The 16,520-nt window shown below is 40.8% G+C and overlaps 1 protein-coding gene across 1 annotated transcript in view; it reads right to left on the bottom strand.

Moving 5' to 3' along the window:
• LOC124286125 overlaps positions 1-16,520 on the bottom strand; it is a 56,146-nt gene that overhangs the window by 9,523 nt on the left and 30,103 nt on the right. The window contains exons 17-21 of the mRNA XM_046722466.1: positions 13,529-13,692; positions 8,631-8,757; positions 5,603-5,923; positions 3,162-3,506; positions 121-435 (exon numbers count right to left, since the gene is read on the bottom strand). Of these exons, the coding sequence (XP_046578422.1) occupies positions 121-435; positions 3,162-3,506; positions 5,603-5,923; positions 8,631-8,757; positions 13,529-13,692 (1,272 nt within the window). The remainder of the gene's footprint in view (positions 1-120; positions 436-3,161; positions 3,507-5,602; positions 5,924-8,630; positions 8,758-13,528; positions 13,693-16,520) is intronic.

Genomic DNA, 16,520 nt, shown 5'->3' with positions numbered 1-16,520 from the left:
CCTACCCCACGACATACTCCTCACTCCACCCTGACACTAGTGTGTGTTCCACCACACCGAGACTCACCTGACACCACTCCACCAAGACACTGGTGTGTGTTTCACCACACCGAGACTCACCTGACTCCACGACATACTCCTCACTCCACCCTGAGACTAGTGTGTGTTCCACCACACCGTGACACTCGTATCTCTCCCCTGGCTTCCACTGTCTCACATACAGCGTGCTGTAGTAGCTGCAGATATTATTCTCCCACCCCCAGGTTTCCACAGCCTTATGATATCCCTCAGCCAGCACCACCCCATTCTTCCTCCAGGTCACCGACACTTCCGGGGGACATTCCTGGTTGTCTTCTTGGCAGATCACGTGACAGGACAAGCTGATGCTTCCCGGCCGACGTCCGTACGAGGCCACAATATACGGGATTTGAGTTTCTGGTAACAATGGATTGAATGTGTAAAATGAAAGTATGGCAACATATACATTTCTATCGAAAACTATTCAAATATATCGCAGAACACAGTAGACCACACACAGAAGCAAATACGACTCTTATTTGATAACGTGTGTCAATGTAAATACAAGCGGTAATATCCTTCCTTTGGAAATCTCAGCGACAAATGTGGCCGTATTCTGCCCGTTCATTACAGCCACATAAACACATGCAAGGGCAAGTCAAGTGTCCACCGGAACAAACACGGGAACAGTTGGTCGAAATATGTAATTGAATTAGACATTCACACACACACACACACACACACACACACACACGCACACACACATATATATATATACGCACAAAATGTCCAAAGTAGTACAGGTGTTCAGTCATAAATATTACATAGATAAATTAAAACAGAATGCCATTTTCTCCAACATGTTTCGTTCTTTACTCTTCAGGGAGATTGTAGCGAAACATGTTGGAGAAAATGGCATTCTGTTTTTATTTATCTATGTATTATATATATACATATATATATATATATATATAACTTGTTTGAGTGGCATTTTAGAAGTTGAGACGTACAATATATAACAAATTTATGGATAACAACTTCTTTATTTTCGTGAGTGCGACATTTCGATACAGATTCTTGTACCGTTGTCAAGCAAGAGTGATACATGAAGTGTAGGAGCTGCATATATATACTGTATATAACAATGAAACAACATAATAGACAAAGGAAACAACATAATTGCCATGATTGGCTAAGCAGTAAGCTGATGAAGCCAGTAAGTACATAAAGGATAGTGAATGGAAGCCAGAGATGTAGTTACAATGAGATGTTTATACAATGGATGCGATGTTTATACAATAGACTGGGCTTGGTGGAGGAGTGGATCATAAGCAGATGGAATGAAGTATCCTTGGTCACGGTTGATGGTAGGCTTGTGGCGTTTGATGTGAATGGCTTCTGTGAGCTTGCGTTTAGTGAAGTCCGTTTGGTTGTTGGCGAGAATGGTGATGTCGGACCACTCTATTTGATGATTGGGGTTGGCTCCAACAACCCCTCAACACCAGCCTCTCTACCGACTCTATCATCAGCCTCACCTCCGCCTGCATCAACTCCACCTACTTCACCTGGGGCGATGCCATCTATGAGCAAATCCACGGACTTCCCATGGGCTCCCCACTATCCCCCATCCTAACAGAAATTTACATGGCCGACCTGGAAGAGAAGGCCCTAGAAACTGCACCCTTCAAACCGTCCTGCTGGTACCGCAAAGTGGATGACACCTTCGTCGTCCTCCAACCTCAGCAAGATCCTAAGCAGCTCCTCGCCCATCTCAACACCCAACATCCCCGCATCAAATTCACCATTGAAACAGAGCAGAACAACCAACTACCTTTCCTTGATGTCCTTGTGTCCCGCACCTCCTGCAACCAACTCCAGACCTCCGTGTACAGAAAACCAACTCATACAGATCAATACATCCACTACAACTCCAACCACCCCCCTAAAGTCAAGACCGGCGTCATCTCTACATTGACCAGAAGAGCCAAAAACATCTGCTCAACAAACCTACAGGAAGAAATTGAACACCTGAGGAAAGTCTTTGTAGAACGCAACCACTACCCACCTGAAACAGTCAACAGAACCATCGAAGCAACGCTTTCACCTCCTGCCAAAAGATCTAAACCAGAATCAGCCCCCATCAAGATATCCATTCCCTACATTGGTAAACCATCACACCAAATCAGCCGACTCCTGAAACAACAGGCAGGAATAGACACTACCTTCTCAGCGTCCTCCAGCCTCAACAGCCTCCTCCATGCTAACGGAAGAAAACAACCCACCGTCAACAACAACAACCCGAAATGTGTTATTTACAAAATAGACTGTGATTGTGGACAATGCTACATAGGTGAAACATCCCGACCCATCAACACCCGAGTCAAAGAACATCGCACCTCTGTTGCTAATTCCGACACCAAATCAGCTATCTCTGACCACATCAAAGCCAACCCCAATCATCAAATAGAGTGGTCCGACATCACCATTCTCGCCAACAACCAAACGGACTTCACTAAACGCAAGCTCACAGAAGCCATTCACATCAAACGCCACAAGCCTACCATCAACCGTGACCAAGGATACTTCATTCCATCTGCTTATGATCCACTCCTCCACCAAGCCCAGTCTATTGTATAAACATCGCATCCATTGTATAAACATCTCATTGTAACTACATCTCTGGCTTCCATTCACTATCCTTTATGTACTTACTGGCTTCATCAGCTTACTGCTTAGCCAATCATGGCAATTATGTTGTTTCCTTTGTCTATTATGTTGTTTCATTGTTATATACAGTATATATATGCAGCTCCTACACTTCATGTATCACTCTTGCTTGACAACGGTACAAGAATCTGTATCGAAACGTCGCACTCACGAAAATAAAGAAGTTGTTATCCATAAATTTGTTATATATTGTATATATATATATATATATATATATATATATAAAATAAATAAAGAAAGTGATGAATACCGAGGCGTACAGTAGTCCATATATAAGAAGAAGAGAAGAAGTTTCTGAAACAATCACACGACACGGTTATATATTGCCATTTAATTATTCTATTCTATGTACAACACTAACGTTCTTGTATAAACCAAAGGTAATGATTACAATAGTGTTTGGTGCAATGACTCACTCAGAACTACAAGTCTTTGTCCACCAACGGACTCTCCAGACCCAGATTGGTTAGTAACACCAAAGTAATCTCCTTCTTTAAACCACATGTCGACATTGTGTAAGACGAAACCGAAGACTCCAGCTCCTGATGATGTGATGTGCCCTGTAAACAATGCCCTGGACTCGTATTCCCTGGCTGTCACCACGCTGCTGTAGTCGGTTACACGGAACACTTCTGACCCATCTGCCAGGTCATCCATCCAGTATGGACATCGTCTCACTGTAAACTCCTTCACTCCAGGCCTGGGTAGTTTCATAGAGAAAGAGGCAGTTCCACCCGGGCTAGTGTACACTGTTGTAGCCGCTGAAACACAAAGAAGGTCTGTGAAACCTGAAATAATGAGTGAGTGAGTAAGTATGGATTTTCGCCGCGTTTACCAGCGCTGCATAAATAGCACGGCGGGGACACCAGGCCAATGGGCTTCACACATTGAACCCATGTCAGGAATCGAACACGGGTCTTCGGCGTGACCAGCGAACGCTTGAACCACTAGGCTACCCTACCACCCTTGAAAATTATAAGACCATGGTGCACATAAGAAGAGGGTACTTAAAGGCCGCATCATTCAATGTATGTTGATCACTGCCAGAATTTTAATCGTAGAATGTTTGTAGTTTTAATATATGGATAAATTGCTAAAAAACCCATCTCCAACAGCTGAAGGGATGATGTAAATCCAACTAGGGTCCATGCAGGTAGCAAAAGTAATGTAAGTCCCCATGGTCCCTAGTGTGGTGAGCTACCTTCGGTTCCTGGCGATCTGTAGCCCGATTTTATATCGTGTTGTTTAGAAATGATTTAAAATTTTACACTGAACTCAAACTAGTTTAAATTCATTTGTAATAATGTAATCGTTATACTGTCCTTCACTGACAGGTTTTTAAAACTGTATAAATATATTTATTCTGCATTAATTTTTGTCGTCACGATATGGCTGAAATATTGCCGATGTGACGTAAAATTTTAACTCACTCATATAAACAGTTTACTAATCTTATCGTTTGAAGGGGCAAAAGGGTAGGGCCATGTGACAATTATTTGATTGAGAAACTGTGTGGACACCCGGTGTTACCGACAAGGGTAAACTTGTCCTGCCCAACCGAAAGCGTCAACTACTCGCACGCTGAATGGGTGAGTGAGTGAGTGTCTTTAGCTCCTCCAAACCTGGAGATTTGTAGCTGAGCAGTAGGGGAAAGTAAGTTAAATGTTAATGGCAAGTGAGTCCACTGGAGAGGAAGAATAGTCCCACAGGGTGTAGCAGTTTATGATCCTCAATATCGAGGGAGTGTCCCCCAAGAAGAGTTCATGTTTGTTCAGCCAGATCCATGGAGTCCAACATGACACACACGTCTACGCCAAACGTGTCTAGATTGGAGAGTCACAGAGTGTCTCTTACTGACACCTACTGATACCACGGCTTTTCAAACAGAGCGAGTGAGTGAGTTTAGTTCTACGCCACAATATTCCAGCTATATGGTGGCTGTGTGTAAATAATCGAGTCTGGACCAGACAGTCCAGTGGTCAACATCATGAGCATCGTTCCACGCAATTGGGAACCGATGACATGTGTCAACCAAGTCAACGAGCCTGACCACCCGATCCCGTTAGTCGCTTCTTACAACAAGCATGGGTTTGCAGAACACCAATTCTAAACAGATCTTCACTGGTTGAGAATTATTCAAGACTATGATTCTTTGATACTGAACTAAATAATAAAATCTGATGTTACATTTATAAATCACGTTCTCCAGAACATTGCCTATACTTGCAAGATGTTCAGGCTGTAACAGAAGAACTGAGATACAGCTACTGCCTTTTGAAATTTGAAATGACCCGCCGTAGTTCCATACCAGTTAAAGGGTAAAAGCTTTAAACTGAGATGTATATAAATATCAGGGGAATTCATACAATAATATCTCCTAACTGCCTACAACAGATCAACGAAGACTGACTGTTCTGTCGAAACATTGTTTGTATACCCGTAGATATTAATACAAATACTGAGTACCTGGTGATAAGGTTTGTTTGTTTATGCCACACATTTATAGACTAACCCATTGCAGTTTTTTTACAACATTTAGGTTTCACGAATACACATGGTCTTCCAGCAAAGTATCGATGTGGCCTATACAGATGGAAGTGAGTCGGAATGACTGATTGCATCATCACGATACTTATTGTTGAGGTTTGGTTATTGTTTAACGCCACACGCAGCAATATTCCAGCTATATAGCGGCGGTCTGTAAATAATCGAGTCGGGACCAGACAATCCAGTGATCAACAGCATGAGCATCGATCTACGTAATCAGGGTACGTTGTCGCCTCGTACGACAGGTATGGGTTACTGAAGACCAATTCTACTTGTCTTTGAGACCCGGGAGATACAGAACTGCACTTACTTAGCACTGTAAGGTTCTGTCCACAGTTCGGGATTACAGATCCCCTAGCACCAGGAGAACCTCTGTGACACCGGTAGTAGCCCTCATCCTGCCACGTGACATTATACAGCAGCCATCGGAACTGTCCCGACCCTGATGAAGACGACCTGCCCATAGATCTCACCCTGGATGATAAGTTGGCAGTATCCACGTAGCCCGTGACATGAAGGAGGCACGCTGACGATGCACTGTTACACACGGTGAACTCTTCAACACTAGGTGTTGGTAGGGGCCACGACAGAGTGGCGTACCCTCCGTATCTTGCATGTTCCGTCGTAGTCACTGAAACCATCATGAAAGTTAATGATATTATTAATATTTCATTTATAAAGCGCCTAAAATCCATCTGACTAGTTACTCAATGGACGCTGTAATCAGCGTCTGATCATTATCATCCCGGATAACCCAAGCTGCCTGTGAAGCGCTAGAAGGTTATAGTCACATGACTTATCTCACCGGGTACCAATTTTTTGCAGGGGGAACCGAGGCAACCTTGAACAAACTCACCTGCCTAAGGTGAGACCACATGTATCACGTGTGCTTCGTTGTAGCCGATGACGCCATAACACAACATGAGGGACATCGAGAAACATGCAATAAAGCTAACAATATGTATTATCCATATGGTTGAGATAACCGAGTAAATAATTTCAACATGTGCACATATGCATATATCACTTTAGCCGTAGCTGATTGGTCGAAATATGACATCGTCACTACTCCGACAGCTTGTATGGATCCTCGGCGACAAATACTTTGTTAGGTTAGTCATGATAGCAATGCCGATATAGTATTTGTAAATATATACTGATGATGTTGATTGACAGATATTATATTATAGCTTTAGTATGTTCTATAGTTAGAAGTTGGAGTCGTAAGTGTGCACTATTTTGACAAGTAAAACCTACTTACTCACTGACCTCGATGGCGAGCATTATTGAGCCACGACAGTTTCGGCTTGCGGGATTTTCGTTACGGTGAAATTTAATATTCTCTGATGGATCTTCACATACATAGCTGGATAATAAAGAAATTATTACACTCGCAAATGTGGCATATGACTTATAAGAGACTCGTGCAAAATCATGTATTATGGAAAATTTCCCACTCATTTCGTATGAGTCGTATGACACACTTGCGAGTGTAATAATCTCTATATATGACGTCACCTTTGTATACAAATTATCAAAAACCGGATTCACGGCAATATGGCAGAGTATCCAAACGCATCTGTCAAGGTAATGTTTGCAAATCATGAAAAAATGACACGAGAAATTTTGTGAAGAATGAGTTAGACTGTGGATATTTCAACCTGGGTAGAGGAGAGAATGTTTCATTCCGTTGTGCAATCTGAAAAAACATCAAATTTCTCAGCAGAATTAAACAATTGTTATGCCAAGGCTAACAGAAAATGAACGTTGGTGAGTTATTGGAATGACGTTGAAGGAGTGCAAACTGAATAATCATTAACTTTCTCAGCAGAATTAAGCAATTGTTATGCCAAGGCTAACAGAAAATGAACGTTTGAGAGTTATTGGAATGCTCCAATCCGGTACTCCATACCGAGAAGTTGCTCACAGATTCAATGTCCATCGAAACACAGTATGGAACTTGTGGCAACGACACCAACAGACAAATCACGTCAGAGACCGTCCTCGTAGTGGTCGATCCCCGGTACGACCCGACGTCAAGACAGCTTGATTCGACAGACACACCTCCGGAACCGCTTCCAGCCAGCAGCAGTCACGGCAGCAACCATCCCTGGACTGAGGTGGATATCACCACAAACCGTTCGTCGACGTTTACGGTGTTTAGGGATCATCGCACGACGCCCATCAAGACGGACGATTTTGACGTTACAACAACGCCAACGACGTCTACAGTGGGCAAGACAGCATGTGAGATGGACACAACGTCAGGGAATCATGTCCTCTTCACTGGTGAGTCCAGATTTTCGCTTCACAGAGCTGATGGCCGTGTGCGAGTTTACCGTCGACGTGGCAAACGTTATGCTGACAATTGTGTCATGGAAATTGATCGGTTTCGAGGCGGTAGCGTGATGGTCTGGGGCGTGATTACGGCTACACACAAGACAGACCTTCTCATCATCGCTGGTAATCGGACAGGGCAGCGATATCGGGATAAGGTTCTCCAGTCAGCCGTTTTACCGTTCATACGGCAACATGGACCAGGGATGATGGTACAGCAGGACAACGCCAGACCGCACACTGCCTGTATTGATCAACGTTTTCTGGCTCAGAACAATGTTGATGTACTTCCCTGGCCAGCTAAGTCACCGGACATGTCGCCTATTGAGCATGTGTGGGATGCAATGAAAAGAGGCTTGCGACGCTTACCAAATCCGCCTGTAACGCTGCAGCAACTGCAACAACGTCTTCGTGAGATCTGGGACAACATCCCACAACGATATGTCATACACGACTGATTAATTCCATGCGACGGAGGTGTGTTGCCTGTATCAACTCTGTTGGTGGTCATACCCGGTATTAGATTTGGACTTTTCATTTTGCCCCCAGCATTCAGATAAGTGTTTTTTACCCTTTGAAATTGTCACTAATCCGAAATTAAAGTTGTCATTAGCAGGTCAAAATTTTATGTATGTTCTATGAAATAAAAGGCTTGTGTATTTGTCCATAGACCCTTCATTCTTGAACCACTAAGCGATAACATAAGTCAACATCGCTTGACATGTGTTCACTGGTCGCCATCTCACAACAGACAATTGCGCAGCTTCCGCTGCCAGACTTCCGGAATTAACACCCGGACAATGCCAACTTCAGGGCAGGAAAATACCATGGCACATTACAGACCAAAATCCAACAAAAAGCGTTTGTATCAACTTCGTTTTCTTATGTGTTTTTCTACACCATTTTAATAGCGTTACAGAACTTCTGTTGCTGAGTATATATGCACGTGCTACTGTTGAACAATAACAATGATATTTAACATATCTGCATGTGTTTCCGACCTGACCATGCGGCTTTAAACCTTGGCCTTTTTATAAACCAGATCCTGTAGAGCGTGGCCGACTGAAGGATGTGCCTCGTCCACTTGTAGCTGAGATACGCCAGGCGTGAGTGGGACTTGTCATACACCTGCAACAAGGCACCGTGTTGTTATGTGGCAAACACCTGCAACATGGCAATGTGTTGTTATGTGGCATACACCTGTAACAAGACACCGTGCTGTTATGTGGCAAACACCTGAAACAAGGCACCGTGTTTTTATGTGCATAACATCTGCAACAAGGCACCGTGTTGTTATGTGGCAAACACCTACAACAAGGCAATGTGTTGTTATGTGGCAAACACCTGCAACATGGCAATGTGTTGTTATGTGGCAAACACCTACAACAAGGCAATGTGTTGTTATGTGGCAAACACCTGCAACATGGCAATGTGTTGTTATGTGGAAAACACCTGCAACATGGCAATGTGTTGTTATGTGACAAACACCTGCAACAAGGCACCGTGTTGTTATGTGGCATACACTTGCGTCAAGGTAATGTGTTCTTTTGTGGCAAACACCTGCAACATGGCACCGTATTGTTATGTGGCAAACACCTGCTTCATAGCAATGTGTTGTTATGTGGCAAACATCTGCAAGAAGGCGCAGTGTTGCTATGTGGCAAACACCTGCAAGAAGGCAATCTGTTTTTATGTGGCAAACACCAGCAACAAGGCACCGTGTTGTTATGTGGCATACAACTGCAACAAGGCAATGCGTTTTTTGTGGCAAACACCTGCAACATGGCACCGTGTTGTTATGTGGCATATTCTAGCATGTGACAGTAGAATAGGTTGACAGAACAGGTCAATTTGTCATAGAATACATTGACAGGGTTATTTTTCAAAAAGTTGTATATGCAGAATGTACATAATTTTAGCAAGTAGAATTTTTGGATTGGCATGAAGAAGAAGACAAGATGAAGAATGAGGATAATTTTATGGATATACAACTGTGTTATTCTGTATAGACGACCTTTCGACATAGATTCTAATGTCGTTGTCAAAATTGTCCTCATTCTTCTGCAAGTAGAGTTGTCCCTGTAGAAATGGCATCATTTTTAAGCCTTTTTATCACTTTATTTTAGCATATCGTGAAATCGAATTGCTTTGGAGTCCCTCAATACTAGAAGGTGAGGTGAGGTGAAATGGGATTTAACGTCATACTAAGAATATTCGGCTGAAATGACGACGTGCGTGTATGTGTATGTGCGACTGCTTGTACTAGCCCAGACTCAAGGTGGTTTATAGTGCTAGCTCACTGAGATACCATGCGGCATTTTAGCATGAATACCCCACTCAGACACATTATACTGACTCCAAGCCGACCGGTCCTTCTTGTACCCATTAATGCCAGACAGGGACCAACAAGTACCATATTTTAACATCTATTGGAATGACGCGGCTGGGGATCGATCCCGCGACCTTCCGCTCTAGGGCGGACGCTCTAACCCTCAATACTGGAAAGTGATGGTGACCACAGTGATTGTATTTGTCGAATATCGCCTACACCTTGTGTAGTGCTGCTGGCGATTTAGTGTCCAGATTAATGGACACCCGTGTCCATGTAAAACACTATAGTTATTGTATTACATTGTTTTTCATATGATTAGCAGAGAGCAGTATAGTCCAGTCAAAATGTGACAAAACCTCACAATAATTGGTACAGAAATGATTTGAGTGTTTCCAAAAATGTTTAAGTTATAACTAATGACTATTAAAAAGTCCTCCCTTGAAATATGATGCTAAGTCCTATTGTAGGTGGTAAAAAGTTGAATAATTGAAATTTTCATTGAAATTTCTTTTAAATCTCATATTGAGACACAAATATACCTTTTTATATATATTTTCAAAGAGAACACAAGGTACTACTAATAAATGGATTAGAAAAGTCAAATAATGTTATCCGAAGTCCTATTTTGGGGTAAAGGTTAAATAGTTGAAATTTTCAGAGAATAGTTATAAAAACTTCATTTTGAAACACAAATGTACTTTAAAATATATATTTCCAAATAGGATACAAGGCGCAACTAATACATATGCTGGAAAAGTCATACAATTTGAATAAAACCATAGATAAAAGACTTTTCAAAGCATAAATTGTCTATTTGCAAAGGAAAGGAACTTCGGGAACGTGCAATTTAGTTCCTCTTTTTGTCTCATACAAGGTTATGATTTATCTTAAAGAAAGTTACTATTTTGTATGAATATGAAGAAGCTGTTCTCATATATTTCATAGTACAGTCTCTATGTTGTATATGTAATAGTCGACAACTTGTATGTCCATCCGAAGGTAAGTCTCTAATAATAAATATTTCATTCCATATCTCTACAACTAATACATATTCATTCATAAAATTTGAATAGAGAGAGAGATCAAGTTATGAACTTGAGCCCTGTGCCATTTTTAGATCTTGAAATGTGTATTTGTTGTTTCCATGGCAATAAGTTTGACTTTGTACATGGTAGTATACTTGCAACGGCTATATTCAAAGCCAGAAGGAGTTCAAGTAAGGAGCTAAGTGGTGCCTTTGCTCTCCAGGTATTTGTCCATGACAGTAGGTTTAGGTTTACTAAACGAAGAGTGTATTTATTGCTAAAGACTGAAATCCACATCACTATTTATCTGCTGTAACCTAATGGAACCTATTGAGGGTACAAGGGACCAGATCATGCATGACGGAACTTCCATGTCAGCATAGGGGGGACAAATTATAACAGTAAATCCATTACAGTGTCCTATGCGAGATATTATCTGTCAAATACAACCAGCTTACTCCCCCCTGAATATGAATCTGTGTAGATGGCTTGACTCTGGTTAACCTAATATATGTGGCTTGTGGAAATGTGTACCGATATTGTAATTCTTTGTCTGAACGCTCACAAACACATAGGTTGAGCAAATACAGCTTTGAGTGTAAGATTCAGTTTGATCAAAGGCATGAAGGTGACAATACTGAGAATGATACAGTAATGGTGACCCTGAACACCAAGGGCTTTTCATTGGGGTGACAGAGATACCATTGGTCTCATAGTCTGTATATTTGAAGGAATTTTGAGTATCATGCTGGGTGAGAATGCTATTCCAAGCAATACTTAACAGTAACAGAAGATATTCTGAGTAAAGGAAGTCCAATAATTTGAAGAGTTGTGTTCAGGCTAACTTAAATATTTGAGATGTGGTTGGGTGAGGTGATTGATTCAACGGTGCTTGCAATAGTTTTTCACTTACCGTTACATCGAAAGGTACATAATTTCATGGCATTACTCCCAACGAGATTTAATACCATGGGAGATATAGTGATCCCTGTGTCAGTCAAAAATCTTTTCGTTTCCTGAGAAAACATTTAAGACGGTTGATAAACAAGCCTACACCACCTACTATTAAAGTATTAGAAATACTTAAAGTATCTGTTCTTTTGTAATTTCATTTTACAAAATACCAATATTATTACATATTTACAGGCAGTAAAAAGGATAATACTGGTTGTACTTTCAAAACCTTTCAAGAGCTTTTAACAAGAAGCCTAACACCCGTGAAGATCCAGGTTGGAATTGATCTTCAGTAACCCATGCTTATCGTAAGAGGCGACTAATGGGATTGGGTGGTCAGGCTCGCTGACTTGGTTGATACATGTCATTGTATCCCAATGATCGATGCTCATGCTATTGATCACTGGACTGTCTGGTCCAGACTCGAATATTTACAGACTGTCGCCATATAGTTGGAATATTGCTGAGTGCGACGTAAAACTAAACTCACTCACTCACTCTTTCCAACCTGCTACTTCAATCTTTTGTAACAAATGGAAGATAACTCTCATTTATTCGTCTCCAGTGCGCTGGAGTGTCCAAAATCCAATTTTCTTTTCGGTTTTTATTTTCATTATTTACTATGTTGTACACTTCAGTTGTCTGTTTTAGCATGATTTTATACCATTTGCTGGACTTTTTTTCTCAGATAGAAAATATAATTGAAAAGTTCCATTTTTCATAGTTTTTGTCCCCCAAGAGCCACTTAGTATCAACATCCAAGGGATGACTTTTTATATATTGTAAACATAAGTACATATATCGCAAATGACATAAACACAAAATCATTTCTGTACCAATTTGTTTGAGGTTCAGTGATTTTTTCCATTAATTTTACTGGACTAGTAATGTGCTGTAGTGTGGAGAAAACAGCCCTCAACAGTGGAGGCATAAACGTTACATGAATACTGATATCTAGAATTTCCTCATTAAATGTGTTCTCAGTTGTTTCCAGTGCTGCCCTGTGAGTGGCACATCCTGATATTCTGTATTTTAGACAATCTTTTGATCTGAATAAAAATGCCTTAATGATTTATCCACGTCTCCGACAGTCGGTTATAAAACCCAATCTCCGATAGCCAACGCATATGCCATATGTGTTTATAAAGTTTATATATATGTTTGGTCTCGTATCTACAAAGGATTTTATCCTTTGAGGTTTTTGGTTGTTGCCCGGAAACCACGTTTTGCGCCACTTTAGCCATATTTCAGCAATATTACGGCGGGGGGAAATGGGCTTCACACATTGAACCAATGTAGGAAATCGAACCCGGTTCTTCGGCGTGACAAACGAACGCTTTAACCAGGAGGCTGACCCATCGCCTTTAAGAGAAGGAGGAATGTCGATTAAAACGCAAACACATACGTAATGGCCTGGCGACTCCGGATTGCTGGGGTCAGGACTCAATATCTCTTACTCTAATAATAATAATAATAGGCCATTTATATAGCGCCTTCCCACGTCACAGGGATATGCTCAAAGCACTTCTCTACATTAAACATCATTTAAATGTTTACTGCAATGTCTTGGAGTATTTGGTATACATACCTTGATGACGTCGTGAACATGAGTTTCCAAGTTTTCCAACACAAGCGTCACTAACGTTGTTCCGGCGTCAATGGTGTAGGAGCAAGGCAGATGTGTTTCATACCAGCTGTAGACGTAGGGGGAGATGAAGAAGCCGGAAGTTGTGTTATAGAACCCGCCGCATCCTGAACCAACAACATTTTAGCTGGATGATTGTTGATACTAGTAGGAGTGAGTGGGTGTAGTTTTACGCCGCTTATCACGGCGGGGGACACCAGAAATGGGCTTCACACATTGCATACATGTAAGGAATCGAATCCAGGTCTTCGGCGTGACGAGCGAACGCTTTAATCACTAATTTACCCCACCGTTCTGCTCTTAGGATTGGGTGAGTTTAGTGCAATTTAACAGATGACATAACGGGATGAAGTCAAATTTCATAAAACAATCCAGGTTGGTTTAACGGATATAAGATAAAGATGACTGTCGACGGCGTATCCTTCCACTTCCACAGCATTATTTAGGACAAACAATTCATTTATCATTCTTAAGCCCTGTTTCGCACATTGTAGTCAAAATAAATTTCACTGAACCATTCATTGCCCACATCACCATAGTTCTAGCCGGGTGGTTAAGGCGTTCGCGCGTCAAACTGAGGACCCCGGGTTCGATGTATGCAATGTGCGAAGCCCATTTTTGGTGTCCCCCGCCGTGCTAGGCTTCTTGTTAAAAGCTCTTGAAAGGTTTTGAAAGTACAACCAGTATTGTTCTTTTAACTGCCACTAAAAATGAATGATATTGGTATTTTGTAAAATGAAATTATAAAAGGACAGATACTTTAAGTATTTCTAATACTTTAATAGTAGGTGGTGTAGGCTTGTTTATCAACCGTCTTAAATGTTTTCTCAGGAAACGAAAAGATTTTTGACTGACACAGGGATCACTATATCTCCCATGGTATTAAATCTCGTTGAGGGTAATGTCATGAAATTATGTACCATTCGATGTACCGGTAAGTGAAAAAACTATTGCAAGCACCGTTGAATCAATCACCTCACCCAACCACATCTCAAATATTTAAGTTAGCCTGAACACAACCCTTCAAATTATTGGACTTCCTTTACTCAGAATATCTTCTGTTACTGTTAAGTTTTGCTTGGAATAGCATTCTCACCCAGCATGATACTCAAAATTCCTTCAAATATACAGACTTTGAGACCAATGGTATCTCTGTCACCCCAATGAAAAGCCCTTGGTGTTCAGGGTCACCATTACTGTATCATTCTCAGTATTGTCACCTTCATGCCTTTGATCAAGCTGAATCTTACACTCAAAGCTGTATTTGCTCAACCTATGTGTTTGTGAGCGTTCAGACAAAGAATTACAATATCGGTACACATTTCCACAAGCCACATATATTAGGTTAACCAGAGTCAAGCCATCTACACAGATTCATATTCAGGGGGGGGAGTAAGCTGGTTGTATTTGACAGATAATATCTCGCATAGGACACTGTAATGGATTTACTGTTATAATTTGTCCCCCCTATGCTGACATGGAAGTTCCGTCATGCATGATCTGATCCTCTGTACTTCAGTCGGTTCCATGAGGTTACAGCAGATAAATAGTGATGTTGATTTCAGTCTTTAGCAATAAAAACACTCTTCGTTTAGTAAACCTAAACCTACTGTCATGGACAAATACCTGGAGAGCAAAGGCACCACATAGTTTCTTACTTGAACTCCTTCTGGCTTTGTATATAGTCGTTGCAAGTATACTACCATGTACAAAGTCAAACTTATTGCCATGGAAACAACAAATACACATTTCAAGATCTAAAAATAGCACAGGGTTCAAGTTCATAACTTGATCTCTCTCTCTATTCAAATTTTGTGAATGAATATGTATTAGTTGTAGAGATATGGAATGAAATATTTATTATTAGAGACTTACCTTCGGATGGACATACAAGTTGTCGACTATTACATATACAACATAGAGACATCTGTACTATGAAATATATGAGAACAGCTTCTTCATATTCATACAGGATAGTAAGTTTCTTTAAGATAAATCATAACTTTGATGAGACATAAAGAGGAACTAAATTGCATGTTCCTGAAGTTCCTTTTCCTTGAAAATAGACAATTTATGCTTTGAAAAGTCTTATATCTATGGTTTTATTAAAATTATTTGACTTTTCCAGCCCATGTATTAGTAGCGCCTTGTATCCTATTTGGAAATATATATTTAAAAGTACATTTGTGTTTCAAAATGAATTTTTATAACTATCCTCTGAAAATTTCAACTATTTAACCTTTACCCCAAAATAGGACTTCGGATAACATTATTTGACTTTTCTAATCCATTTATTAGTAGTACCTTGTGTTCTCTTTGAAAATATATATAAAAAGGTATATTTGTGTCTCAATATGAGATTCTAAAAATTATTCTCTGAAATTTTCAATTATTCAACTTTTTACCACCTTCAATAGGACTTAGCATCATATTTCAAGGGAGGAATTTTTAATAGTCATTAGTTATAACTTAAACATTTTTGAAAACACTCAAATCATTTCTGTACCAATCATTTTGAGTTGCCACATTTTGACTGGACTATACTGCTCTCTGCTAATCATATGAGAAACAATGTAATACAATAACTGTAGTGTTTTACATGGACACGGGTGTCGATTAATCTGGACACTAAATCGCCAGCAGCACCACACCACATGTATCATCCTTAAGCCCTGTTTCGCCCTTTGTAGTCAAAATTAAATTTCACTGAACCATTCACTGCCCACATAACCATAGTTCTAGCCTAGTGGTTAAGACGTTCGCTCGTCACGCCGAAGACCTGGATTCGATTCCCAAAATGGGTACAAGGTGTGAAACCCACTTCTGGTGTCCTCTGCCGTGATATTGCTAGAGTATTGGGAAAGAGTCGTAAACTGTGATTTCCCGGCAACATGTGATATTGCTGGAATATTGCTAAAAGTGGTGTAAAACTAAA

The sequence above is a fragment of the Haliotis rubra genome, unplaced genomic scaffold (genome assembly GCF_003918875.1).
Source record: "Haliotis rubra isolate DU_JTF1 unplaced genomic scaffold, ASM391887v1 Scf376, whole genome shotgun sequence".
NCBI classification, from domain to species: Eukaryota; Metazoa; Mollusca; class Gastropoda; order Lepetellida; family Haliotidae; genus Haliotis; species Haliotis rubra.
This window is presented reverse-complemented; position numbering and strand designations above follow the sequence as displayed.